At 36.7% G+C, this 23,335-nt stretch overlaps 1 protein-coding gene across 1 annotated transcript in view; it reads left to right on the forward strand.

The window, feature by feature from the left end:
* The window catches only part of SMC6 (structural maintenance of chromosomes 6), a 78,714-nt gene that overhangs the window by 17,520 nt on the left and 37,859 nt on the right, over positions 1-23,335 (forward strand). The window contains exons 5-17 of the mRNA XM_053891136.1: positions 1,285-1,421; positions 2,050-2,111; positions 5,500-5,580; positions 6,808-6,909; positions 9,758-9,877; positions 9,980-10,078; positions 12,864-13,010; positions 13,282-13,370; positions 13,551-13,715; positions 14,048-14,226; positions 15,572-15,776; positions 19,088-19,202; positions 21,087-21,247. Coding sequence (XP_053747111.1) covers positions 1,285-1,421; positions 2,050-2,111; positions 5,500-5,580; positions 6,808-6,909; positions 9,758-9,877; positions 9,980-10,078; positions 12,864-13,010; positions 13,282-13,370; positions 13,551-13,715; positions 14,048-14,226; positions 15,572-15,776; positions 19,088-19,202; positions 21,087-21,247 — 1,662 coding nt within the window. The remainder of the gene's footprint in view (positions 1-1,284; positions 1,422-2,049; positions 2,112-5,499; positions 5,581-6,807; positions 6,910-9,757; positions 9,878-9,979; positions 10,079-12,863; positions 13,011-13,281; positions 13,371-13,550; positions 13,716-14,047; positions 14,227-15,571; positions 15,777-19,087; positions 19,203-21,086; positions 21,248-23,335) is intronic.

The raw sequence follows: 23,335 nt of genomic DNA on the forward strand, positions 1-23,335 counted from the left end.
GTTTCTCTAGTCCTCAGAGGCTTCGGGGAATCACCAGCTCTTAACGTGGTTGTGCCTTCATTTGAGTTTGTTTTTAAAACTTCATTGTGAAATAATTTAGATTTATGGAAGTGTTGTAAAGATAGTACACTTTCCTTTATACCCTTCATCTAATTTCCCTTAATGTTGACATCTCAAGTAACTAAGGTTACTCTTTCTGAGTTCGAATCAGATTTCTATATTTAGCTCCATCCCTGGAGGGCAGGGTGAGGACTGATCAGGCTACTAAGCCCTGTCTTTCTGCTCAGGCTCTGGTGAAGAAGAGGGTGACTGGAGCAGGAGGTAACAAAACCCTTCAGTATGTCTACTGTAATATCAGTTTACAGTGAAGTTTATCTTGAGTATTTTTTTCTGCATTTCCTGCAGATGGGAACAGTTTGGGAATCTGATTATAAATTCATGAAAACAAGTTCTATTAAAGATTTCATTTAATTACTAGTTAAAGCAGTTTTGCGTTAAAGGGCTTTAGCATTTTGGGAGATGTTCACCTGAATCAGAAAAAAATATTGATTGCTTTTACGTTTAAGGAAATTATGAGTGTGTATATAGTAATATACTTCCTTAACACTTTTTGTTTTTCTACCAAGTCTTATTTTTTAAAAAAAAAGTAGAAAAATAAAGATTGATTTTTTTTTCCTGTATAAAAATGTGCATGGCTATAAATGCTCTAAACTTGTTTAAAACTTTAAAAATAATTCCTTTATAATATCAATAGAATTTCAAGAAATTCTGAGCTTCTGTTTACATTTCTTGGTATCAAATACTTTCATTTTTTTATTGCCATACATTTGAAAGATGAAAGTTGCTTCATTTGATTCTAATGTTCTTGGAAGATGTTATTATTTCCCCATAATTGTTACTTCATCATTCTTAAGGGATTGCTGTCAGCATGATGCTTTATTTTATAGTCAGACAGTGTAGTATTCCATGTTGCCTATAAAAGGTGTATAATTTATCTGCATGATTTGAAACAACCAAAATTTTAACGGGTTTTATGTGACCGTGGTATTTCTGTTATGGATAGAATAGTCAGTATTTCCACAACTCTTATTCTCTCTTTTTTTTTTATTAGGCGTGGTATATTCAGCATTATTCTGTAGTAGCCTATCAGCCATCAGTTACTGGTATAAAGCTAGTTTTCAAATGAATTAGGCAAATTATTTTGGAGGTTTTGAAAATTCTAGTAACCTAGTATTGAAATTGCACTGTACCTTCATGTGACTTACCTTAACCTTCTTGCTTTAGCTCAGCAGATATCTCAATAACATTAAGGAACAGAGGAGATGATGCCTATAGAGCAAACGTGTACGGTAACTCTATAGTTGTGCAACAACACATCAGCATGGATGGAAGTCGATCTTATAAACTAAAAAGTGAAACAGGTTTGTTATGAATGTCTTTTCATTTCATATAAAATATTAGTAAATGTTCAGTTAAACAGTGAAGTGATTGCTCAGGTATTCATCAAAAGGGCATTTCTTCCTAATCTCTTGAAACCTTTCTCATGTCAGATCATGGGTTGGTTGCATGTATGTGTACATGCACATGTTTATGTACGTACATATATACACAGAGTTGTTTCATCCCAGGACATTGGACAGCAGAACCATGATTATCAGAGTTTGGGTCCACTTGAAACAGGCTGTGCCATTTCGTCCTCACCCGCAGACCTCCTTTCACCCCTGTAGTTGCTAGCACATGTGGAAAGATGTGGTTCGCAAAAGGTGGGGAAAAGGTTCGCAAAAGGAAGAGGAGGCAAAGAGGTAGGTGAGAAGGAAGAGCAAGCGTTTAGCTAATGGGAAGAAGAGAAGCACCATCATGGTGTCCACGCTTCTTCCTCTGCGTGCTTGGGTCATGATTACCGTAGTGGCCAGCTCTCTCAGATGCGTGCGTATTCTTGATGACATCACAAAAATAGTAATGCTTATATTGGTAAATAATTGCTTCATTTTTCTCTGTATTTTTGCCCTAAAAACAGTCTGGTCATTTGTATGTGTTTCTCTTAACCAGGCACCGTGGTTTCTACTAGAAAAGAAGAGCTGATTGCAATTCTTGATCATTTTAACATACAGGTAATTGCTAAATCTGCATTCCTGATTGATGCAACTGGTCACTTTTTCATAAGCTGTCATTTGCAACGTCGAAAGAATTCAGATGGGCTCATATGAGTAAATTGACCACAGGAGGAACATGTACAACTACTGTTAGTGACATTGCTTAAAATTTGCTAATTCAGCAGGAGTTTTCAGTGCCTAATATCACACTCGTATTTTGACAGAGCAGTCAAGAACATGTAGTCTGCACCAGTATGGGATAGAACTGATGTTCATAAAAGCTATACAGTTTCTTTGCTTTCTGTTGCCCTAGGCTCCCTAAGCTCAGTTGCTAAGTCATTATAGAAAGGAAATTTATTCCAAAAAAATAAAGCATTTCTTTATGTATTTTGGAGTTCTTGATCATAACTGCAGGAGGTGTGTCAAGTCCTTTCTGCTAAGATAACTTTGAGTAATTAGAAATAGAGCATGTAGTCTTATGATGTGAGCACTGGAATTGTCCTGGGTGGTCATCTGATTCACCTATATTTTGTAGGTGAGGAAGGAGCTAGAAAAAGTAAATGTACACCTACAGTCGTCTAGGCATGCTTGCTGGTAGAGCCCGGATTGGGATCCAGGCATCCCTGTTACATTCTGATGTACTACCCTGCCTTATTCCGGGACGAAGAACACCAAGACTAGTCACCAAGGGAAAAGAACAATTACAAGTCTAGGTATCTTTGCCAGTTTGGTTCAGAACAAAGCTATCCAGAAAAACTTTCTGTGATGGTAGAAATATTCTGTAGTATGCTATTCAGTGGGGTAGCCACTCGCATCTTGCTCTTGAGCACCTGAAATGTGCGACTGAGAAATTGAGTGTTTGATTTTATTTAATTTACTTAAGTGTAAAAAGCTCCATGTGGGTAGTGGCTTCCATGTCAGGCAACAGAAATTTAGAAAAATACTTATTAAAATCTGAAGAAAAGCAGACACATCAAATAAATTTGAGGCTAGAATGCAGGACAATTTTAAAGCAAAATCAGGAAAACCAAACGTATATGGAATCATAGATGTTTGGGAGGATCTTGGAGGGCATCCAGTAGATTTCTCACACTCCGTACTTACCCTGTGTGGAATCCTTCACTCTTCAGCAACTACTTCTAAGTGGATTGTGATGGAGGAATCACTTCTGCCTGAGGCTTCTGATTCCTTCTGTGAACAACTCTATTTATCAGAAAGAAAAATTATGGGAAAGTTGAATTAAGCCTGTTCTCTAAGTTCCCGCTTCCTTGGGGAATGTAAAAACATGTTTATTTCTTTTGAAATATGTAAAGATTGTTACAACTCTTCTAGTCCTCTTCTAGTATGATGCAGTTGCTAAAGGTTCATTTATCAAAATATAGAAGGTCTAGAGCTGCACTTACCTGTATAATAACCATAGCTACGTGTGGGTATTAAGCACTTGAAATGTAGGTAGTCCAAATTGTGATGTACTATAGTGTGAGAGACATATGAGATTTTGAAGAGTTACTGCAAAGGAATAATTCAATTTTTATATAGGTTATATGTTAATTGATATTTTAGACTAGAAATATATTAAAATTGATTTTCCCTGTTTATTAATATCGCCACTAGCAAATTTAAAATTATCTGTGTGATTTGCATTATGTATCTATTAGACATTGGTGGCCTAGAATAACCAAGTGGGAGGAGAATATTTAATGTCTTTAAGTACCTGATTATTTTGTCCCCTGTGCCTATTCTTCTTATCCTTTCTCTGAAGTTTACCCGTTTGTGCTTGCCTTTTGCTTGTTCTAGAGTCTCGACAGGTAAAGCTACAAGGTTCTTACATAATCCCTAGAGTAGGGTAGGAACTAGGAATCCTATTTCAAAAACAATCAAAAAGTTGTAGACAAAAGAATGTAAGTTTTGGTGAAGTTAACTGATTCAAAGTTGGTTAAAATGTCGTCATTAAAGACTAGAACATTAGGTCTTGTTTTTAAGAAGTCAAATGGAATGTGAAATGAAGATATAGGGCAAACTTTGTGAAAAATATGTGGCAGTCTGTGTGGCCTACCTATATAATAGTAGTGATAAAAATAATAAAAAGTGGCATGTAGAAGTTTGGTTTTTGTTTTTTTAATTTGAGAGAAAAAGTGGAGAAAGGGCAGAAGAAGAGAGAGAATCTTAAGCAGGCTTCATGCCCTGTGTGGAGCCCAATGCGGGGCTCAATCTCACCACCCTGAGATCATGACTTTGGCTGAAATCAAGAGTCAGACACTTAACCAACTGAGCCACCCAGGCACCCTTGTAGAGGTTTCTTTATAACTGCATAAATGGTTTTGTTATCTTAGAAGACCCCACATTTTACAGATGGTAAAATGAAGGAGTTTAAATTTTTTTTCATTTATACTGGTCCTGCATATTCCATAACTTTCAAACCGTATTATTTTCTAGTATGTAAATTATTTTCTTATTAATGCCAAAGACATAAATGAGTAATGACCTTGAATTTTTCTGAAGCAAGTTATATGTTTTTTAAACTTTTTCACCGGTACTTTGATGAGTTACTGTACTTTACTGTTACTTTAACTGTACTTTAACTTGCTAGTTACAGATAGTTTAATTCAAGCAATAGCTTATTTTAAATGACTCCTCCTCCAAAAGGTAGAAGTAACTCCAGCATTTCGATTTATTTTATAATATCTTCATGAAGAAATAACAAATCTGAAAGAAAAATAATCACTACTTGTCATCATAATTCCTATTAGAAATAACCAAGTTGGGAGCTGCCTGGGTGGCTCAGTCGGTTAAGCAGCCAGCTCTTGGCTCAGGTCATGATCTCACCGTTTGTGAGATTGAGCCCTGTGTCAGGTTCTGTATTATACTTGAGATTCTCTTGCTACTTGGGATTCTCTCTCTCTCCTCTCTCCCTGCCTCTCCCACTGTGTTCTTGCTCTCTCTCTCTCTCAAAATAAACATTAAGAAATAACAAAGTTGGACCTTTTGTATTTAGTTGGAGAAACTAACTTGCCCAGGGCAACACAGGGGGTGAGAGACAAGAACCCAAGTCAGCTGAGAGCTTTATTCACTGTTGTCTGATTTTAACCAGTAGCATAGGAGTGATATTCTATAAAACAGGTGAAAGAAGTAACAACTTTCTAATAAAAATACTTCTTCAGAGATTTCTTGTGCCCTCATATAGTGGCAGAAAAATTTTGACTATGCTATTTATTTTAGTATCATGAAATATTGAAATATTTTCCCTACATTAATAACTAACATTTTTTCTTTGTGTATTTACCCTAATACCCTAACCTTAGCCTTCTTGATGACGCCATGGGTGAATTGTATTCTGTATTTCAGTCGGTTTATCTTAAGTCGTCAAAATGAAATAATCAGAAATAATCTTTCTTATTTATTTCAGGTGGATAATCCAGTTTCTGTTTTAACACAAGAGATGAGCAAGCAGTTCTTGCAGTCTAAAAATGAGGGAGACAAATACAAAGTAAGGAACACCAAAATAAATATGAATTTATCAAAAAAGAATATATTTCTAGATTAAGCATATATACTGAATATAACTTTTGCTCATGTTATAAATACTGAGTTTTTAAAAAATGTTTATTCTTTTTTTTTTTTTTTTAATTTTTTTTAACGTTTATTTATTTTTGAGACAGACAGAGACAGAGCATGAACGGGGGAGGGTCGGAGAGAGAGGGAGACACAGAATCTGAAACAGGCTCCAGGCTCTGAGCCATCAGCCCAGAGCCCGACGTGGGGCTCGAACTCACAGACCGCGAGATCGTGACCTGAGCTGAAGTCGGACGCTTAACCGACTGAGCCACCCAGGCGCCCCAAAAAATGTTTATTTATTCTGAGAGAGAAAGAGAATGATCAGGGGTGGGGGGGGGGGGGGGAGAGAGAGAGAGAGAGAGAGAGAGAGAGAAAGAGAGAATATTCCAAGCAGGCCTAGCACTGTCAGTGCAGAGCCTGGTGCAGAGCTCGAACCCAAGAGCCATGAGATCATGGCCTGAGAGGAAATCCAGAGTCAGAAGCTTAACCGACTGAGCCACCTAAGGGTCCCTTGAGGTTTTGTTTTTTTTTTTTTTTTAAAGCCATTGATTTATAGTAATAGTGTAGGGCTAATTTAGGAAAGTTCTAAGTAGGTATGATAGAAATGTAATTTTCATGGTAAATTCTTGCTTTCACTCTTTGGCTCTGAATTCTGAGAGAGAACGGATTATTCTAAAATTAATCTTTAAGAAAATTAAGAGGAATGATTGGTCATGCATAACAACCTTTAAACCTTAAATTATAAAGCTAGCCAAGTATTTGACTTCTACTAAAACTTATGCTGTAACTTTTGAATGGATTTCACTATTTCCTTTTCTAAAAATTTAAGATGTGTAAAGATCAAGGATATGGATGTTTTCTCTTTTTTTCATACTTGCTTAAAGAATGAAAGAATAGTGAACGTGAGTTTTTAAGATGGTATTATTATCACACCAAAAGTGTTTTCTTACATAGGCTTTTAAGAGTTCTTTCAAGTAAATGTGTAGATGTGAACAGAGTAAGTGAAATAAATTTGGGGTCTGAAAACATGTTCTTTTGTGTATATGTGTACTTGCTCAAGATTGTTTTTAGTGTCTTTTTACATAATTAGTCCACAATTTTTTTTTTGCAGTTCATGGAAGTTTACAGACTCCTAATTGTGTTTTCCTTATTGATACAGTTCTTTATGAAAGCAACCCAACTTGAGCAGATGAAGGAAGATTATTCGTACATTATGGAAACAAAAGAAAGAACAAAGGAGCAGATAAATCAAGGAGAAGAGGTTTGTAAACACTTGATGCAAATATTTTTGAGGTCAAATTGCTATAGTACCTATAAGATAAATGGTACTGTAAAATTACATACTTATATATAAATACGTAGCTATAGAAAACTAATAACTTTCATGGTACTCTATGAAATATACGAAGGGTGGTTTTTATATTCAGGGTATTTTATTAGCCTTTACTTTGTTATGTAATAATGGGCATGTACACATTTTCCTCTGTTAAGTTATAAACTAGAGGACAGGGCAATATTTTACATACTTATGCCTGGATATATGACTTACTGGTTCTACAATAAGGTATCACTAATTCTCACTATAAGTCGTTTGAAAACGGTAGTATTTCTTATGATGGCAAAAGAAGCACAAGCCTCAAGCTGATATTAAACGTATTAAATGCACATGTAATTATATATGGTAGATAAGTATTTCATCACAATGGTAAATTGTTAACATTCATTAAGCACTGATAGCTTGGTGGCAACTGTCACATCTGTACTTGCCAGGTTAGCAGCTGTGCATATCTGTGTGAATTTGAAATTACTCAAGCCAGCATGACTTACTTAAATTTGTTTTTACATCTGCTGTATTTTGTTTTTATACTTTCTTCTTCAGATTCCTGAAGATCCAACCTTCTGTCTGATAATCAGAGACCTCAAAGTCATAAGGCTTACGTTTGAGCCTTTCGTCCAGTACATTAAGTCCACCAATTTTTGTGTGATTCTGTATCTTATTCTTTTGTTAGTCAGTTTCATACAACCAGTTCAGCTTTCAGCTGTTTCTTAGCTTGTGCTTTTGACACAGAATTGTACTAATGATTGCTCCAGGTCACCTTTAGTTAGGTGTCACACTGGCCCTTTTACTTCAAGTTTTCAGGATTGCATATGTAAAATTAGGTCTGTGGCTGTATGAAAACTTAAAAAGCAAGGATGGGTATATTTATTTTTATTCCCCACATTGTCCCTTTAAACCGCAGGTATGTGGTAGTGTACAAGGAGGCACTGTAAACCACAGAATTAATACAGCACACTTTCTTGGAGTATCAGTGTTATTGGGGAAAGGAAATATTTGCATATTCAGAAAAAAGTAAAAGTATATGTTACATTTATTATTTTTAAAATAATAAGTCAGGACTTTGAAGAAATTTGTTTGCTTTAGACAGTGGGGGGGGGTTAAACACCCACTCTCTCCATGGTATACTTTGTTATCAACTAGTAAAGATATTTTAATTATGAAGTTAAAGAAGCACTTCCCTATATCATGTAGCAGAGTTCCGTATGTATAATGTGCACTTAATAAGAACTTTTTTCTAATTAATTAATTAAATATTAATTAAATATCCTGTATTCTTAAACTCTGGATTTAAATAGCTAAATCTATAGGAAGAACTTTATATTCTCAAAATAAACTCCGAATTTGAATAACTAAATCCATAGGAAACAGTATGTGAAGGTTAGAAACTAGAAAGCATTCGGCCAACAAATAATAAGTTCCACTGTGTGCCTCCTGGCATTGTGCTTTGTCCGTGGCCATAAACAGCCAATATATACCAGGGCTTGAGGGCTCGTGGGGTCATAGACCTAACTACTCAGCAGGAACCAGATGGTAAATAACTGAGTATGGTGGTCACTACTAAAGGACTTATTTGTGACTGGGTTTGTGCAAAAGCACTTAATAGGGTATTAGTGCTGGGGTGTAGGGACTCGGAAAGGGTGGATTTGTTAAGGCTTATGTCTAAGATGAGAAATGAAGGATGAACAGTGCCAGGAGAGGGATGGTGAGAGGAGGGAAGCATTCTCCAAGAAATAAAAATGATAGTGGAAGGGAGTCAGTGAAGAGGATAAAGTGGAAACAAAGATGAAAAGATGGGATGAGAAATGAAGTAATTTAGACCTCCCAAGAAGGCAGAAGCAAGTGGTCGCATCCAAAAGGTATAGATAGGGGGTGTAGCTCAGGGGTAGAGCATTTGACTGCAAAAGGTATAGGTAGATGGGGACTGGACTCAGTGTAATGAAGGCCCCTCCTCTTCAGTGTAAGGAAGCTGTGACTGCGTTAGGTTTGTAGATAAGGCTATTGGAAGTTGGAGTTTCCATCTGATGGCCACTAAATTCCCTGAGGTAGGAGGCAGGGAGAATCAGTGAGGATTAGCACAGGGGCATGTGTGTGAGGTGTGAAGAGAGTGATAATGGATTGAAATAATCCTGGAAATTGGGAAAGTGACTTGTAGGGACACCCTTGTAGATCTACAGTGTGAGGCCCTGGTTGAAGATGGTCAGCACCAGTGAACGGGAGAGGCCATCTATCTACCCTGGTGTACAGAATATGAAGTCTAGGAGCTACTTCAGAAGCTGTTCTAATGTCACTCTGTCTGATATTTAATGATTTTATTTACTGTTAAGCGAGAACTTAGGTTTTAAAAATTGTAGCTTACTTAGCTTTTAGGAATAAATGTCTTCTACATCTTCCATTATCTTTGGAAAGGGTGCTGGGTATACTTTGCCCAGAAGAACAGACCATTCTGTCTCTCAGATATGGTGTCAAGAGAAGCGGGAAACTGAGTTTTGTGATTTGTCTGCACTTGTGAGGTCTTAAATCCTTTGTTCCTTTGATCATCATTAGAATAGTATTTGGCCATTTTTATACTGCAGAAATTAAGAAAATAGTTGTACCTAGTCAAAGCATATCAAAGAACCAAAAGTATTTTTATTTTCATCTTAAAAGAAGACATTTCTTTGCATATCTTTTTTAATACCATTAAGGCAGTACACTTAAAAGAAATACATTTGTAAAATGTCGTGTCTTTCTAATGTCAGTAAGAAATATTTCCTTTTTTTCTTTTTTTAAGCGACTTATTGAACTAAAACGCCAGTGTTTGGAAAAAGAAGAACGTTTTCAGAGTATTGCTGGCTTAAGTACAATGAAGACTAATTTAGAATATTTGAAACATGAAATGGCTTGGGCAGTGGTAATTTTTACTTAATTACTTATTCACTTATACTTTTAATATGCAGAATATATTTGGTTACAGTTAGTCTTCTACATGATTTACTGTGTAATTTCTTTGTAGGTCAATGAAATTGAAAAGCAATTGAATGCTATCAGAGATAATATCAAAATCGGAGAAGATCGTGCTGCTAGACTTGACAGGAAGATGGAAGAACAGCAGGTAATTGTAGTTTTTCTACTACAGATTTGGTAGTTTAATCATACGAGATTACTCATATTAGACTATTTTAAAAGACTTAACAAAAGTAGAAGTGTCAACCTATATATCTGTCTGTGTGTGAATTTATTACCTAATTTATTAGGTGAATCTGACCTAAACTTTTGTTCAAGGACTATTGTGGCAACTCTCTTTTTTAAAAGAGTGTTGTATTTGAACATGATCAGCCAGTTGAGCCCAGTGATGTCGCACTCTGAACTCGTGCTTGCAGACAATGGTACTTTGTTACCAACTAGAGATGCTACAGCCTGAAGCTTTTACTCTGGGTTCATTAGCAGTGGCAACGTAAGAAGTCTTGAGGTGCTAGGATAATAGTGAATTAGAATAGCATTAAAGTTAAGTATCATGAAGTGTAACAATTCAAAACTGAACACAATACCCAGAGACTGCTACCATAACTTACAGGGAACTGAAGTTTAGGGCCCAGAACCATCAGAAGATTCCATGTAGGTAGAACACATGTGGGACAGGTTGTTAGGTCTATAAAGTTAATTTCAAGCCGAGATCTAAGAGCCCAAGTGGAAACTATGCTATTTATGTAAGATTCAAGAAAAACCACAAGTCTTCCACTTGGGCCTAGAGGTAGAAGTTGGTTGAATGGTAAATAAAAGCAGTAATTCTCTGTTGGGGGTGTGCATGTAGACCTTTTTACCATATAGCAGATCCACTCTTTATACTTGTATTTTCGTTCTTTTTTTTTTTAACAGCTTTATTAAGATATAATTTATATACCATACAATTCACACATTAAAAATTTACGCTTGAGTGGTTTCTTAGTATGTTCCCAAGGGTATGTAGCCAGCAGTGCAGAATTCCTCACATTGTCATGCCAGAAGTAGAAGTCCTAGCCTTTTCTTTTTTATAGATGCCCCATCTGCTCAGTGTGGCTGGCCTAACCTCATAGTATTTTGTTCTACTTACAAATTTTTGGCCCCCAAGCTTAGTTTGTAGTATAGGACGTAATATCCTCCACCTTGCTTTTTCCTGTCTCTCCTCCAGGTATGCAGATATGTTTTTTCGTTTTAAGAATTATGACATTAATCCATCAAAACAGAGATAGATATGTAAAAATAACAGAAATAAGCTGAATTTCGTACTCCCTCTTCAGGTAGTAAATGGAAGTTCAACCCACCTACTTTTCTTACCTTGGATTTTCATTTCTGCAAGAATATTCTAGAATTGTTTATTTTACCAGATTTTCCTCAGCCTCACTTCTTAGCTTATCATAGTGGAGGACTTTAGGTTACTTTTCTCTTTAGATAATCTCCAATCTGAAAATGGAATCCAAGGGTGCCTGGCTGGTTCGGTAGGTAGAGCATGCAGCTCTTAATCTCGGGGTTGCAAGTTTGAGCCCCACATTGGGTGTAGAGATTACTTCAAAATAAAATCTTTAAAGAAATAAAAGTAAAAATAATAAAATAAAAATGGAATCTAGTCTGAGTAATAGATGTTCACCTTTTTTCAAATGGGAAAAGGAGGATCTTGAGGCTTCATTATATTTCAGTTCTATAGGCGTTTGCCCCACTTAAGCATTTGGGCACTTTCTGGAGGGTAAGAACAATCTTATTTTATGATTGTATCCTTCCCATCATGTCTTACACAAAACCTCTCGTGTAGTGTATGCATGGTCATAGATTATAGAATAACTATTGAATGGAAGGATTGCAAAGAAATAGTGTCTACTATACTATCTGGCTCTTGCTGGAAAAAGTTTGCTGATCCCTGATCTAATAGTTCTCTTATTTGTCCCTTCTAATCCATTCCTTTTGTCAGTGCCCTGCTTTGGTTTCTCATTCCTTTTTGCATTGGAATATTAACTCCTTACTGATGTTGTTTCCTGTAATTTTCCCTTCACCCTGCATGTGCTTTCAAAGTGATCTAACATACAGATTTGGTTAATGTCCTCTGTCCCTGTTGTCTGGAGGGTTAAGTTGTAAGCTGATCGTTAGGAATTCACACTCTTTGACTGTTGAGGCTCAGCTCTCACCACTACGTTCTTAGTTTAAATATTTTCATTTCCCAAAGTAGGACTAGTGCCTTTCTACATGCTTTTCCATCTGCCTCTAACACCTTTCCCCAACTTTTCTCCAGGGACATTTTGATTAATCTTTCAAGTCTCAGCTCAAATGCTACTTCTGCTTTGAAGGCATTCTTGACTTTTTTGGCAGACCTCTAGGTTCTTTCTCTGTGCTTCCACAGTTCTAAATAGATATAGCCTACTTAAGCTTTATTGCGTCCAAATTGTATGATCAATTTCCATATCTGTTCTCTGATAAATTGTGCCTCTCTCCCACTTATTGTGTTACCTGAAGACCATTGTTACTGTATCTTTGTATCCCCAGAAGATAGTACTTTTGTTGGATAAAGAAATGTGGAATTAAAATTATATTTTAGAGGGCACCTGGGTGGCTCAGTTGGTTGAGGATCCAACTCTTGCTTTTGACTCTGATTGTGGGATCAAGCCCCGTGTCAAGTTCCATGCTGAGCATTAGATCTCTCTGTCTTCCTCTGACCCTCTCCTCCTCTCACACGCTCTCTCTCTCTCTCTCAAATAAAAAAATTATATTCTAGTATTTTATATAATTATGTTTGCTTACCTGATGTCTTGAGATTATTTAGTCAGAGTGAAACCAAGTTTATTATTGGATGTGAACTATATATAACTTAAAATTTGTTTCTGTTTAGTGAAGAAAATTAAAATACACTCCAAAATGTTATTTTCTTAAAGGTTAGACTTAATGAGGCAGAAAAAAAATACAAAGATATTCAAGATAAACTAGAAAAGATTAGTCAAGAGACTAATGCACGGGCACCAGAATGTATGGCACTGAAAACAGATGTTACGGCTAAGAAAAGGACCTATAATGAAGCTGAGGTGAGAGAAATTTTCCAGCCTGAAATATTGAATACTATGTATCAAATACAAATACTGTCCACTTACTTCTAAAAGGAGGGGTTTTATAATTAAGTAAGATCTGTGTTGCTTACAGATTTTAAAAAATGTAAGTTTCATGTGGCCATTTATGTACTTTGTTTTAAAAATATATTTCTGCATATATTTAGCCTCTGATTTGAAGATTTGGCAAAAGTGAATTTGAATAGGATATATATATTTATTTTATCAAACTATGTCTTATTTTTTTTAGGTTTTATATAACCGTTCTCTAAATGAGTATAGAGCATTAATGAAAGATGATGAACAGCTTTGCAAAAGAATTGAAGAACTAAAGAAAAGGTAAGATGGTTACTTTGCATTGCGCATGATTACCTCATTTTATACAACAGTGCCCTCAGTGAAATGGAGTATCAGATTTTTCCATACTATTTCTAAAGGAATTTTATTACATTGCTTTGTGGTTTTCTAAACATTCAAGTTTTCATATAACATTTTCTATTTCGGATTATTTACTGTTAGTACCGATCAATCTTTGGAACCTGAACGATTGGAAAGGCAAAAAAAAATATCTTGGTTAAAAGAGAGAGTAAAGGCCTTGCAGGATCAGGAAAGTTCAATCAATCAAGAGATTGAACAGTTTCAGCAAGCCATAGAAAAGGACAAAGAAGAACGGGTGAGAATTAAGTAAGTTTCAATATCCTTAGGATGATTATTTTTAATCACTTGAAAATCATGTAGTTTGGTGTTTATGAAGACAGAAAACATGTTTCATTGTTGGTTCATGTACTGAATAAGGTGTGTGTGTGTGTGTGTGTGTGTGTGTGTGTGTGTGTGTGAAGTTTTGACGACTTGTGATGATTTTTCTCCAGTAACGCAATCATTTTCAAATAAATCTGCCTTTAGTCTTTTGGGTAGCTGGGTCATTCACTGGTAGGCAGGTGTTAGGGGGGAAAGGCTGGATATTCCTGTATAATTGTAGCACATATTTCTTCTGGTTTTTTGCTTTTATTTTGTAGGCGGGAAGAACTAGATGTGAAGCATACACTGAGCTATAATCAGAGGCAACTGAAAGAACTGAAAGATAGTAAAACCGATCGACTGAAAAGATTTGGGCCTCATGTACCAGCTCTTCTTGAAGCAATAGATGACGCCTATAGGCGTGGGCGTTTTACCTGTAAACCCATAGGCCCTTTAGGTATTTGTCACCATTTGGTCAGGACACAAGGAACATTAGAAATAAGGTTTTATTTTCAGGAAAGGTTCTCTTGAATCTAGTTTTAAAAGTGTTATCAAAGGGCTGTGTAATTATATGTAGATTTTAATTGTATATATTTTAAGAAATAATAACAAAAATCACTTTAAACTTTATAATTTTCCTTTTGTATCTTTAAAGCATAAAATAGCCAAAAGCAAGATAACTTAGGATAAGTAACTATAGAGTTGAATAATCTGATTCAGATTTTTTCCTGAATGAATGAATAAATGAGTTAACTAATTTGAATATAATTGATTAGTTGGAAAATCCAGTGACATCAAGATAGAAGAATTCTCACCACCTGAGTTTTGTGTAACTTTTATAAAATGACTTATCTTTTCTTAGTTTCTATTTAGGATTGTTTCTAAGTCCTTTTTCAACTGGAAAACCTGGGTTTATTTCATTATCCCCATATATACAGAAGATTAAAAATATATACATGTCTTTTGAGTTCTCCTGAGAAATTATCTCTAATTCTGTAATATCATTAGGGGAAAATGATGCTGTAAAGATAAATATATATATTTTATTACTAAATATATTTACTGTGGAAATGTGGCATTACATACTATATTATGGTGATGTCTCTTCATGTAAATGATATGTACCTCTGTACCAGGATCTGTTTCAATGGATGAGGCATTTCTTCTCTGTTTTTATTTATTTTTTTATTTTTTATTTTTTATTTTTTTTTTAAATTTTTTTTAACGTTTATTTACTTTTGAGACAGAGAGAGACAGAGCATGAACAGGGGAGGGTCAGAGAGAGAGAGGGAGACACAGAATCTGAAACAGGCTCCAGGCTCTGAGCTGTCAGCACAGAGCCCGACGTGGGGCTCGAACTCACGAACTGTGAGATCATGACCTGAGCCGAAGTCGGAGGCTTAACCGACTGAGCCACCCAGGCGCCCCTCTTCTGTGTTTTTAAATCCCAATGTTAATCAGTTTTACAGAAAATAATAAAGGATCTGTATGTAAACCTTTTGGTTTGATATTCAAAATGCCATTCAGAGGCTGGAATAGTATCCGATTACATAGAAAGGCCTCTGCTGATTTACATTGGAATGAGTGGGACAGTTCTTTTCATAGGATTTGATGAGTTGTCTTTCCAGTGTATCCAACGGATAAGTGGGGATTTCCCATTTAGTTAACAGAAGATCTGTAATGTCATCTATACTTTATATGAAAATATTTTGAAGTCAATTATAAACTGTTATAAAAAGATAGTTACATTAATATTTCAAAGTAAGGATTTATGGGCCTTTTAATAATTTTCTCACTTTTAGGAGCTTGCATTCATCTTCGGGACCCTGAGCTTGCTTTGGCTATCGAATCTTGCTTAAAGGGACTTCTGCAAGCCTATTGTTGCCATAACCATGCTGATGAAAGAGTCCTTCAGGCACTGATGGAAAAGTTTTATTCACGAGGGACCTCACGGCCACAGATAATAGTTTCTGAGTTTCGGAATGAGATGTACGATGTAAGACACAGGTAAGGTATCACTAGTTAAGTGCCATTTCTGGAATTGCTTAATCATGTCCAAGATCAGAAAGAATTAAAAAAATTTTATGTTGACCAAATATGTAGTACTGACTTAATGAAATTTCATCAAGCCGCTTCTTTAATTTCAGCGTAGGCACTGGAGATGCATAGGTAAATAAGACCTGCTCCCTGGCCTTGAGCTCCTTACACGAGGTGTGTTGTGGGAGCCAGAACAGGGAGAGAGATGCAGTGTGGCATAGAACCAATGCTGAGGGAAGTGATACAGACCTAGGCAAATTAAGGGGTATGTGGGGGGTGTACTAACAAAGAGCTTTGACACTCATTACTCACGGTTCAACTCTCAAGGTGCTTTGCAGATCCCTTAAAGAACCGTGGTTGTTTTCTTTGATGACCGTAATAAACCTCAAGGGCCCAGTACCCAAACTGGCCTCTTTGCTAACTGCTGACTAGCTACTCACTTTACTTTTAAATATAATAACATATTTTCTAATTTAATCTTCAGCTTTGATAAAATTAGATCACAAAATGCAGATGTAGTTCAGATGAGAAAGTAATTACACGTTAGATGTTAGTAGCTAGATTAGGGAAGAAATTCGAGAAAAGAGGACACAGGATTAGTCTCCTGAACTGATGAGTTTGTCTAGTGACAGACAAGGGTTAATTGCTTTGTGGGCAAATAGAATTCTATGTGCAAAACGTATGGTGGCACGGCATCATAAATTATTCTGCAAAAAAATAGCGTGTGCATTATGGATAGTAAGGGACAGATTAAAAGTGTTATTTAGGACAAAATCAATAAACCCTGTCACTTGAATGTAAGAAAACAAAAGAATTGAGGATGCCTTCCAGGTCTCTGGCTGGAGTGAGTGCCTAGCAGGTGTGTGCTTCAGGAGAAGTACAAGGAAAAAGTGGATTTGTCAAAAGAGGATAAGTCCTGTTTTGGAACTGTCCATTTGGAGCTTTTAGGCTAGGTATAAGGATTTGGGAGTTGGAGGTGAAGTGTTTTCTCAATCTGCAGAAAAATTTGACCCTACATTAGTTTCTAGCTTTGATTCCTGATTTCTAAGACCTGATAAAAGTGAAATTTCCAATGTGCTACCAGACAGCATTGCTTATGGTAAAAAATGACCCCTGACAGGTTAGTTGCATCTGAAGCGGGAGAACTCTGAACACCTGGTCTTCCAGCGTGGTGACTCGTAATTGGGCATTTCCCTACGGGGACCTTGGAAACTGCCCCTGGGGGATGGCTATGAGAGATTGACTTCTGTGAGGAATATCCTCTTTCACTGGCACTGTCATTTGGGGACCAGGACCTTGGGTCCTGAACTGTCGGGATGGCTCCATGAGCTGCTGTGAGGACTGCCATGAGTAGGAAAGCCTGGTGCTGCCCTACTGGCATGCTGTGTCCCCAGAGATTCCCCGGGGATTGTGGCTCCAGGCTCCTAGCAGCATAGCACATCCTGGGAGGTGGTGCAGAGTGAGAGCTACGTTTGTGGAGCCGGAGGTCACTTCTCAGAAGTAGGTGAATCCATGTGCTGAGAATGAGGACCTCACCAGTTGGGTAGGTTTGGGAGAGTGAGAGAGGAAGCTGAACCAAAGTCTACTCAGGATTCAGACACCTGTGGTAGCTGCAGGATTTTTTATTTTTTAATAGGTTTGAGTAGAGAGAATGTGTACTGTTGGATTAATACTGCATTAGAATTTTTTAGAGTGGGTAGGTGTTGCAGGAGAAGAGAGAAGCAGTTGAGAGTGCTGCTGGGAAAGTAGTTCATGACTGGCCATGCGGCTTTGGCTGGAGAAGGAAGCAAGTGAGGCCTGGGAGAAAACCTGTAGGTGGGCCGCAGGAAGTTAGCAGATTTGACAGGCATGGTCAGCCAGGAAGGCTGTAGCTCGTGGTAACAGTGGGAAGTTAGAGTAATAGAGTGGCTCCAGAGTATGACAGAGTCCGTGTTTGCCTTTCGGAGTAGTTGGGTATTATGTTGAAGTTCAAGTTGGTGGGGTACTAGAGGAAGTTGGATGTTACTTTTAGGTGTTGACAGAGTATTGACAAGTTGGGTACATGTAATATTCTCTCAACTTTAGCTGCCTTACAGATGTTTTGGAGGGATGATTTTCTTGTGAAGAACTTTATCAGTATATATTGTGGTTCAAATGCTAAATTTTAAAATTGTCCGTGTTATTTTAATGCAGAAAAGAACAGTGAAACACTATTGGAATATTAGAATGAATAAGGAATATTAGGCTCATATTGAGGAACCTCAACAGAGATTCCCCGGGAAAGTGCATAGCTTCCCAGGAGATACTCGGAGTAGTTTCCTTTCCTTTGCAGATGGCCTTGTTCCCTCTTTTCAGAGGAAATAGAGGATATGGAACTGCTTAGCATGCTAACCACCCACAACCTGGTCTGCGTCTGTACGTCTTCTCCCACTCAACAGGAGGAGATGCTCTTTCTCTCTAAAGCTGTTTATTAATCCCCGTAGGCTCTGAATTACATGCTTTCTTCCCTGATTTGTGAACCATTTCTTTTCATTACTTCAACTCTCTCCTGAACTTTAAATGTTCCTACTCCACTGACTTCTCTCCCCTTTAAACATCTTAGGTCAGTGGTTTTCCTCCTCCATCTTAAGAGCAAACTCACTGGGGCACCAGGGTGACTCAGTCGGTTGAGTACCTGACTCTTGATCTTGGTTCAGGTCATGAACTTACAGTTCACAGAGTCAAGCCCCATGTAGGGCTCTGCACTGACAGTAGTGGCTCTCTCTCCACCCCTCCCCCCTGCTCGTACACTCCTTCAAAATAAATAAATAAACTTAAAGAAAAAAAATTCCTTTAAAGGGAGAGAGTAATATTATCAATCTCATATAGTTACTCTGAGGATTTAAGTGAGCTAATATTTATAATATTCTTAGAATGCCTAGCACATAATATAAACGTTTGCTGTTTAAATAAAATAAACCTATTACAAATGTTCTCAAATGTTATCAGATATTTTCCATTGTTATCTAGAGTCACACATTAAAAAGGCATATACATAAGGGGCGCCTGGGTAGCTCAGTCCATTCAGAGTCCAATTCTTGATTACATCTCAAGTCATGATCCCAGCGTCCCAGGATGGAGCCCTGCATCATCGGGCTGTGTGCTGGGCATGGAGCCTGCTTAGGATTCTCTCTCTGCCTCTCCCTCTGCCCTTCCCCCACGCGTACACTCATGCGCTCACTCTCTCTCATCTCTCAAAAATATATATATATGTATAAAAGTAAAGTTTGATAAGTTGATATTTCTATACTTTTGTGTTCTAGAGCTGCTTATCATCCAGACTTTCCAACAGTCTTGACTGCTTTAGAAATAGATAATGCAGTTGTTGCAAACAGCCTGATTGACATGAGAAGCATAGAGACGGTGCTTCTGATCAAAGTAAGATAAGATGGTTGCTGTATTTTGTATTATTTTTCAGTTTCCAGAATTGAAATTGGTTATATAAATTCCTGTTCCCCTTCTGTATTCTGGAGTTATTAATATGTTTTACCATGTGCTTTTACCTCATAGAACACTATAGAATAACATAGAACTGGGTGGTTTGTGCGTTTTCTGCCTGAGAACTTTTTTAACTTTTGGCTATTCTTCAGTAAATCATTTCACAAATACATATTATTTTGGTGAATGATGCTATAATTTTGTTTTTGTTTCTTTCTTTCTCGATTTGGTTGCCAGATCCGTTTTTTATTTACCTTTACAGATAAGTATGTTATTATTCTGTTTTTTAAACAAATAGTCTATTTGATATTTCATGAGTTCTTTTTCTTAAAATTTTGAAAGTATCGTAAAATAAGTCAATATTTTTCATTTATGTATGTATTTTTATGTACTTGTTGGATTAAATCACCAAACTGTGTTTCATCTATTGACATAAATTTGCTGAGAAGGAACAAGGAAATTCAAAACAGAGATCTAACCAAAATAAGCATAGTAGAGTTTGTTTTTCTCATTATTGGAAATTGAGAAGTAATGGTGTCAGTAATTTAAATGTATATATAGTATATATGTTGCAAAGTAATATTGTAATTATTTGTGGGCTTGGCTCCCTCATATTTTAGAAGGATACTTGAGGGGCGCCTGGGTGGCTCAGTCAGGTAAGCATCCCTCTCTTGGTTTCCACTCAAGCCATGATCTCGTAGTTTCGTGATTTTAAGCCCCACGTGGGGCTCGGGCTGGCAGTGAGGAGCCTGCTTAGGATTCTCTCTCTCTCCCTCTTTCTCTGCCCCTCCCCCACTCATGCTGTTTCTGTCTCTCTTAAAATAAATAAATAAACTTAAAAAAAAAAAAAGAAAAGGATACTTGAAAGAAAATAATGAAGTCCTCTTGTCTGTCACTAGAGGTTGGCTAGGCCTCCATTAAGTCTAATCCCTTTTTTACTTCTCTCTAGGGCTTAAATATTTCTAAGCTTCCCCACGTAATTCAGTATACCAATCTTTTACTGTAATTTGCTGTTCACTCACATCTTTCCAGGCTGTAAAAGTCATTTAGAAAAGAAAAAGATTTGTATGAACTGATCTAAAATGAATATTCCCACATGAAAATGTACATAAAATAATTTTTAATTTTAAACGGATTAGAACTTAGTTTGTCATAAAGCATTGTTTACAATGCACTATGGTGTTCTTTTTTTTTTTTAATTTTTTTTTAACATTTATTTATTTTTGAGACAGACAGAGCATGAACAGGGGAGGGTCAGAGAGAGAGGGAGACACAGAATCTGAAACAGGCTCCAGGCTCTGAGCCATCAGCACAGAGCCTGATGCGGGGCTTGAAGTCATGAACCGCGAGATCATGACCTGAGCCGAAGTCGGACGCTGAACCGACTGAGCCACCCAGGCGCCCCTCTTTTTTTTTTTTAAAGTTTGTTTATTTTTGAGAGATAGAGCAGGCATGTTTGAGCAGGGGAGGGCAGAGAGAGAGGGAGACGGAATCTGAAGCAGGTTCCACCCTGTCAGCAGCACAAAGCCTGATGTGGGGTTCAAACTCACAAACTGTGAGATCATGACCTAAACTGAAGTTGGTCTCCCAACTGACTGAGTCACCCAGGCACCCCTACTATGGTGTTCTAAAGACTCTCAGTAGTTTTAATTCTTTGAATCTTGAGTTGTTTTTGAAATTCTTTTTTTTAACTTTCTGGAATGATTTTATTTATTTTTAAATAAAAATACTTGAATCTTATAATGATAGGTAGCATTTTGAAATTGTGCATCAGAAAGGCTATGGCATAATTTGAAAAATGTATTTATCCCTCTATTTTTTTAGAGTAATTCTGTAGCTCGTGCAGTAATGCAGTCTCAAAAGCCACCCAAGAATTGTAGAGAAGCGTTTACTGCTGATGGCGATCAGGTCTTTGCAGGACGTTACTATTCATCTGAAAATACAAGACCTAAATTCCTAAGCAAAGATGTGGATTCTGAGATAAGGTTAGTGTCAGTGCAAGCTTTACTGTGGTATTCTGACTGCTCCCTGTGGTATTCTGTCTGCGCCCTGCAGTGTGCTTCCTTTCATATTACTCTAGCAACAGTTATTTCAGGGAAGGATTGTGAATATTTTCGGGCTTCGAAGATCATTTAGCTGGATGTAGAATTCTGGGTTGATGGTTGTGTCCCATCATCACTTCGACAACAGTATTTTGGACGGAGAACACAAGTGTGTTCCCTTGACCAGCTGGTCTGCACATCGTTTACTGCCTGTCTGCATGGAGATGAGAGCTGAACCCAGAGTGTCCGTCAGCTACACCACTGTTCTGGCGTTCAGCTCTGACTCTGCTCAGTGAGCGTATAGGTGTGCTGGTTTACATTCTGGCTCAAGTTCCCTGTTAACATCTCTTACTGTATTTTGAGTTGCACTGTTCTAAAAGGATCAGTCGGCAGAATTAGAACATACATCTAGGAAAACAGAGCTTCCAGAAGAGACTAAGTGAGAAGTTGAATGACAAGCTAGTAAGTGTATTCAATGAGATGCACAAGCATGCAGAAAGGATTTTTGGTACCAAAAAGCCATGATTTTCCAAACTAATTCAGTTGATGAATTGATGGGTTTTGGAACTGAATTAGTGACCTGGAAAACCTTCAGTAGAAGAACTAAAAACTTAAGTAAAATAAATATCTAAGAAAATTGAGTAAAAGTGAAAGTATTCTAAGTAATTTATATATGTAGGGGAAATGAGAGTTTCGTCAAAATAGGTCTTGTTTTCAAATAATATTAGTCATTTTTATGTCATGAGAGCAGCATAAAGAAAAATAGCTATAATAGATACCAGAACATTTGGTAAAACTTCTTTCTTAGCAACAGAGAAAAGTTGAATGACCAGCAACTTGGTGTCATGGCACTGAACGCACATTTTGTATTGACACCAAGTCTTTCTGACGGGATAGATGTGGGAATGTGCCAGTATAAACGTGACCTGTAAAGTGGTAAGTTTTTGTCCATTGTGCCATGACATTTAAATCAAGCTTTCCTGATTCTTAACTGGGTAAGACTAAATTATATGGTATTCAACAGACACGAGTGTAAAATATATAAAAATACCATAGTGATGTTACTCTGTATGGCTCACACTTTTCTTTCAATAAAAATTGCCTCATGTATTTATGTCCCAAGTGTTAAAGAAAAAAAAAAAAAAGGATGACATTTTTGGAAAAGATTGTAAGTATGCCTCAGCAGCAAATTGGGATCTCTGATTCCAGCAGTTTATTTATTTTATTTTATTTTTTTTGCTTTTGTGTATTCCGATATTTTAGTAATAAAGGTTTCGAGTTGATATTTGGCTTCAATTTTTAGCTAATGGTATTTGTACTAATGTGTAGTGGACACATCATTTGTTTTAAAAGTCAGGTGAACTGGGTTTTCAAAAATCGTTTCCCCTATTAAATAATATGGGAATCAATAAACTATTCATTGTAAATATGCGAAGTTCTGCGTATGATGTTCATTTAAATAAATCATACAGAGAAAGACAAATACTGTATGATTTCACTTACATGTGGAATCTTAAAAACAAAACAAACAAGCAAACAAAAGAAAACAAACTGATGCATAGATATGGAGAACAATCTGGTGGTTGAACAGTGTCTCTGCAGAGGGATGAGGGGTTGGGTGAAATAGAGGAAAGGGATTAAAAGGTACAGACTTCTAGTGGGAAAGTAAGTCATAGAGATGTATAGTATATTAATATTAATATGTTAACTTTGGTAACAGATGGCTGCTAGATTTTGTGGAGGTCACTTTATAATGTATATAAATATTAAATCACTTTGTGGTACACCTGAAACTAATGTAATATTGCATGTAAACTACACCTCAATTTACAAAAAGAGAAAGAACAGCTAATAGCTTAAAAAAGCCAAGCTTAAAAAAAAAAAAAAGACAGAAGGAGAATATACCAAGTTCTAATGATATTTAGATGACTTTTGTGTCATCTGTTTTGACCCAAACCAGTATATTTGCAAGTTTAAAAAAATTCATTAGTGTTTTTTAAATATAGAAAAGTATAAATTGGGAAACAAAAG

Source organism: Panthera pardus, unplaced genomic scaffold (assembly GCF_024362965.1).
Source record: "Panthera pardus isolate Hobbes unplaced genomic scaffold, ASM2436296v1 HiC_scaffold_26, whole genome shotgun sequence".
Classification (NCBI taxonomy): domain Eukaryota; kingdom Metazoa; phylum Chordata; class Mammalia; order Carnivora; family Felidae; genus Panthera; species Panthera pardus.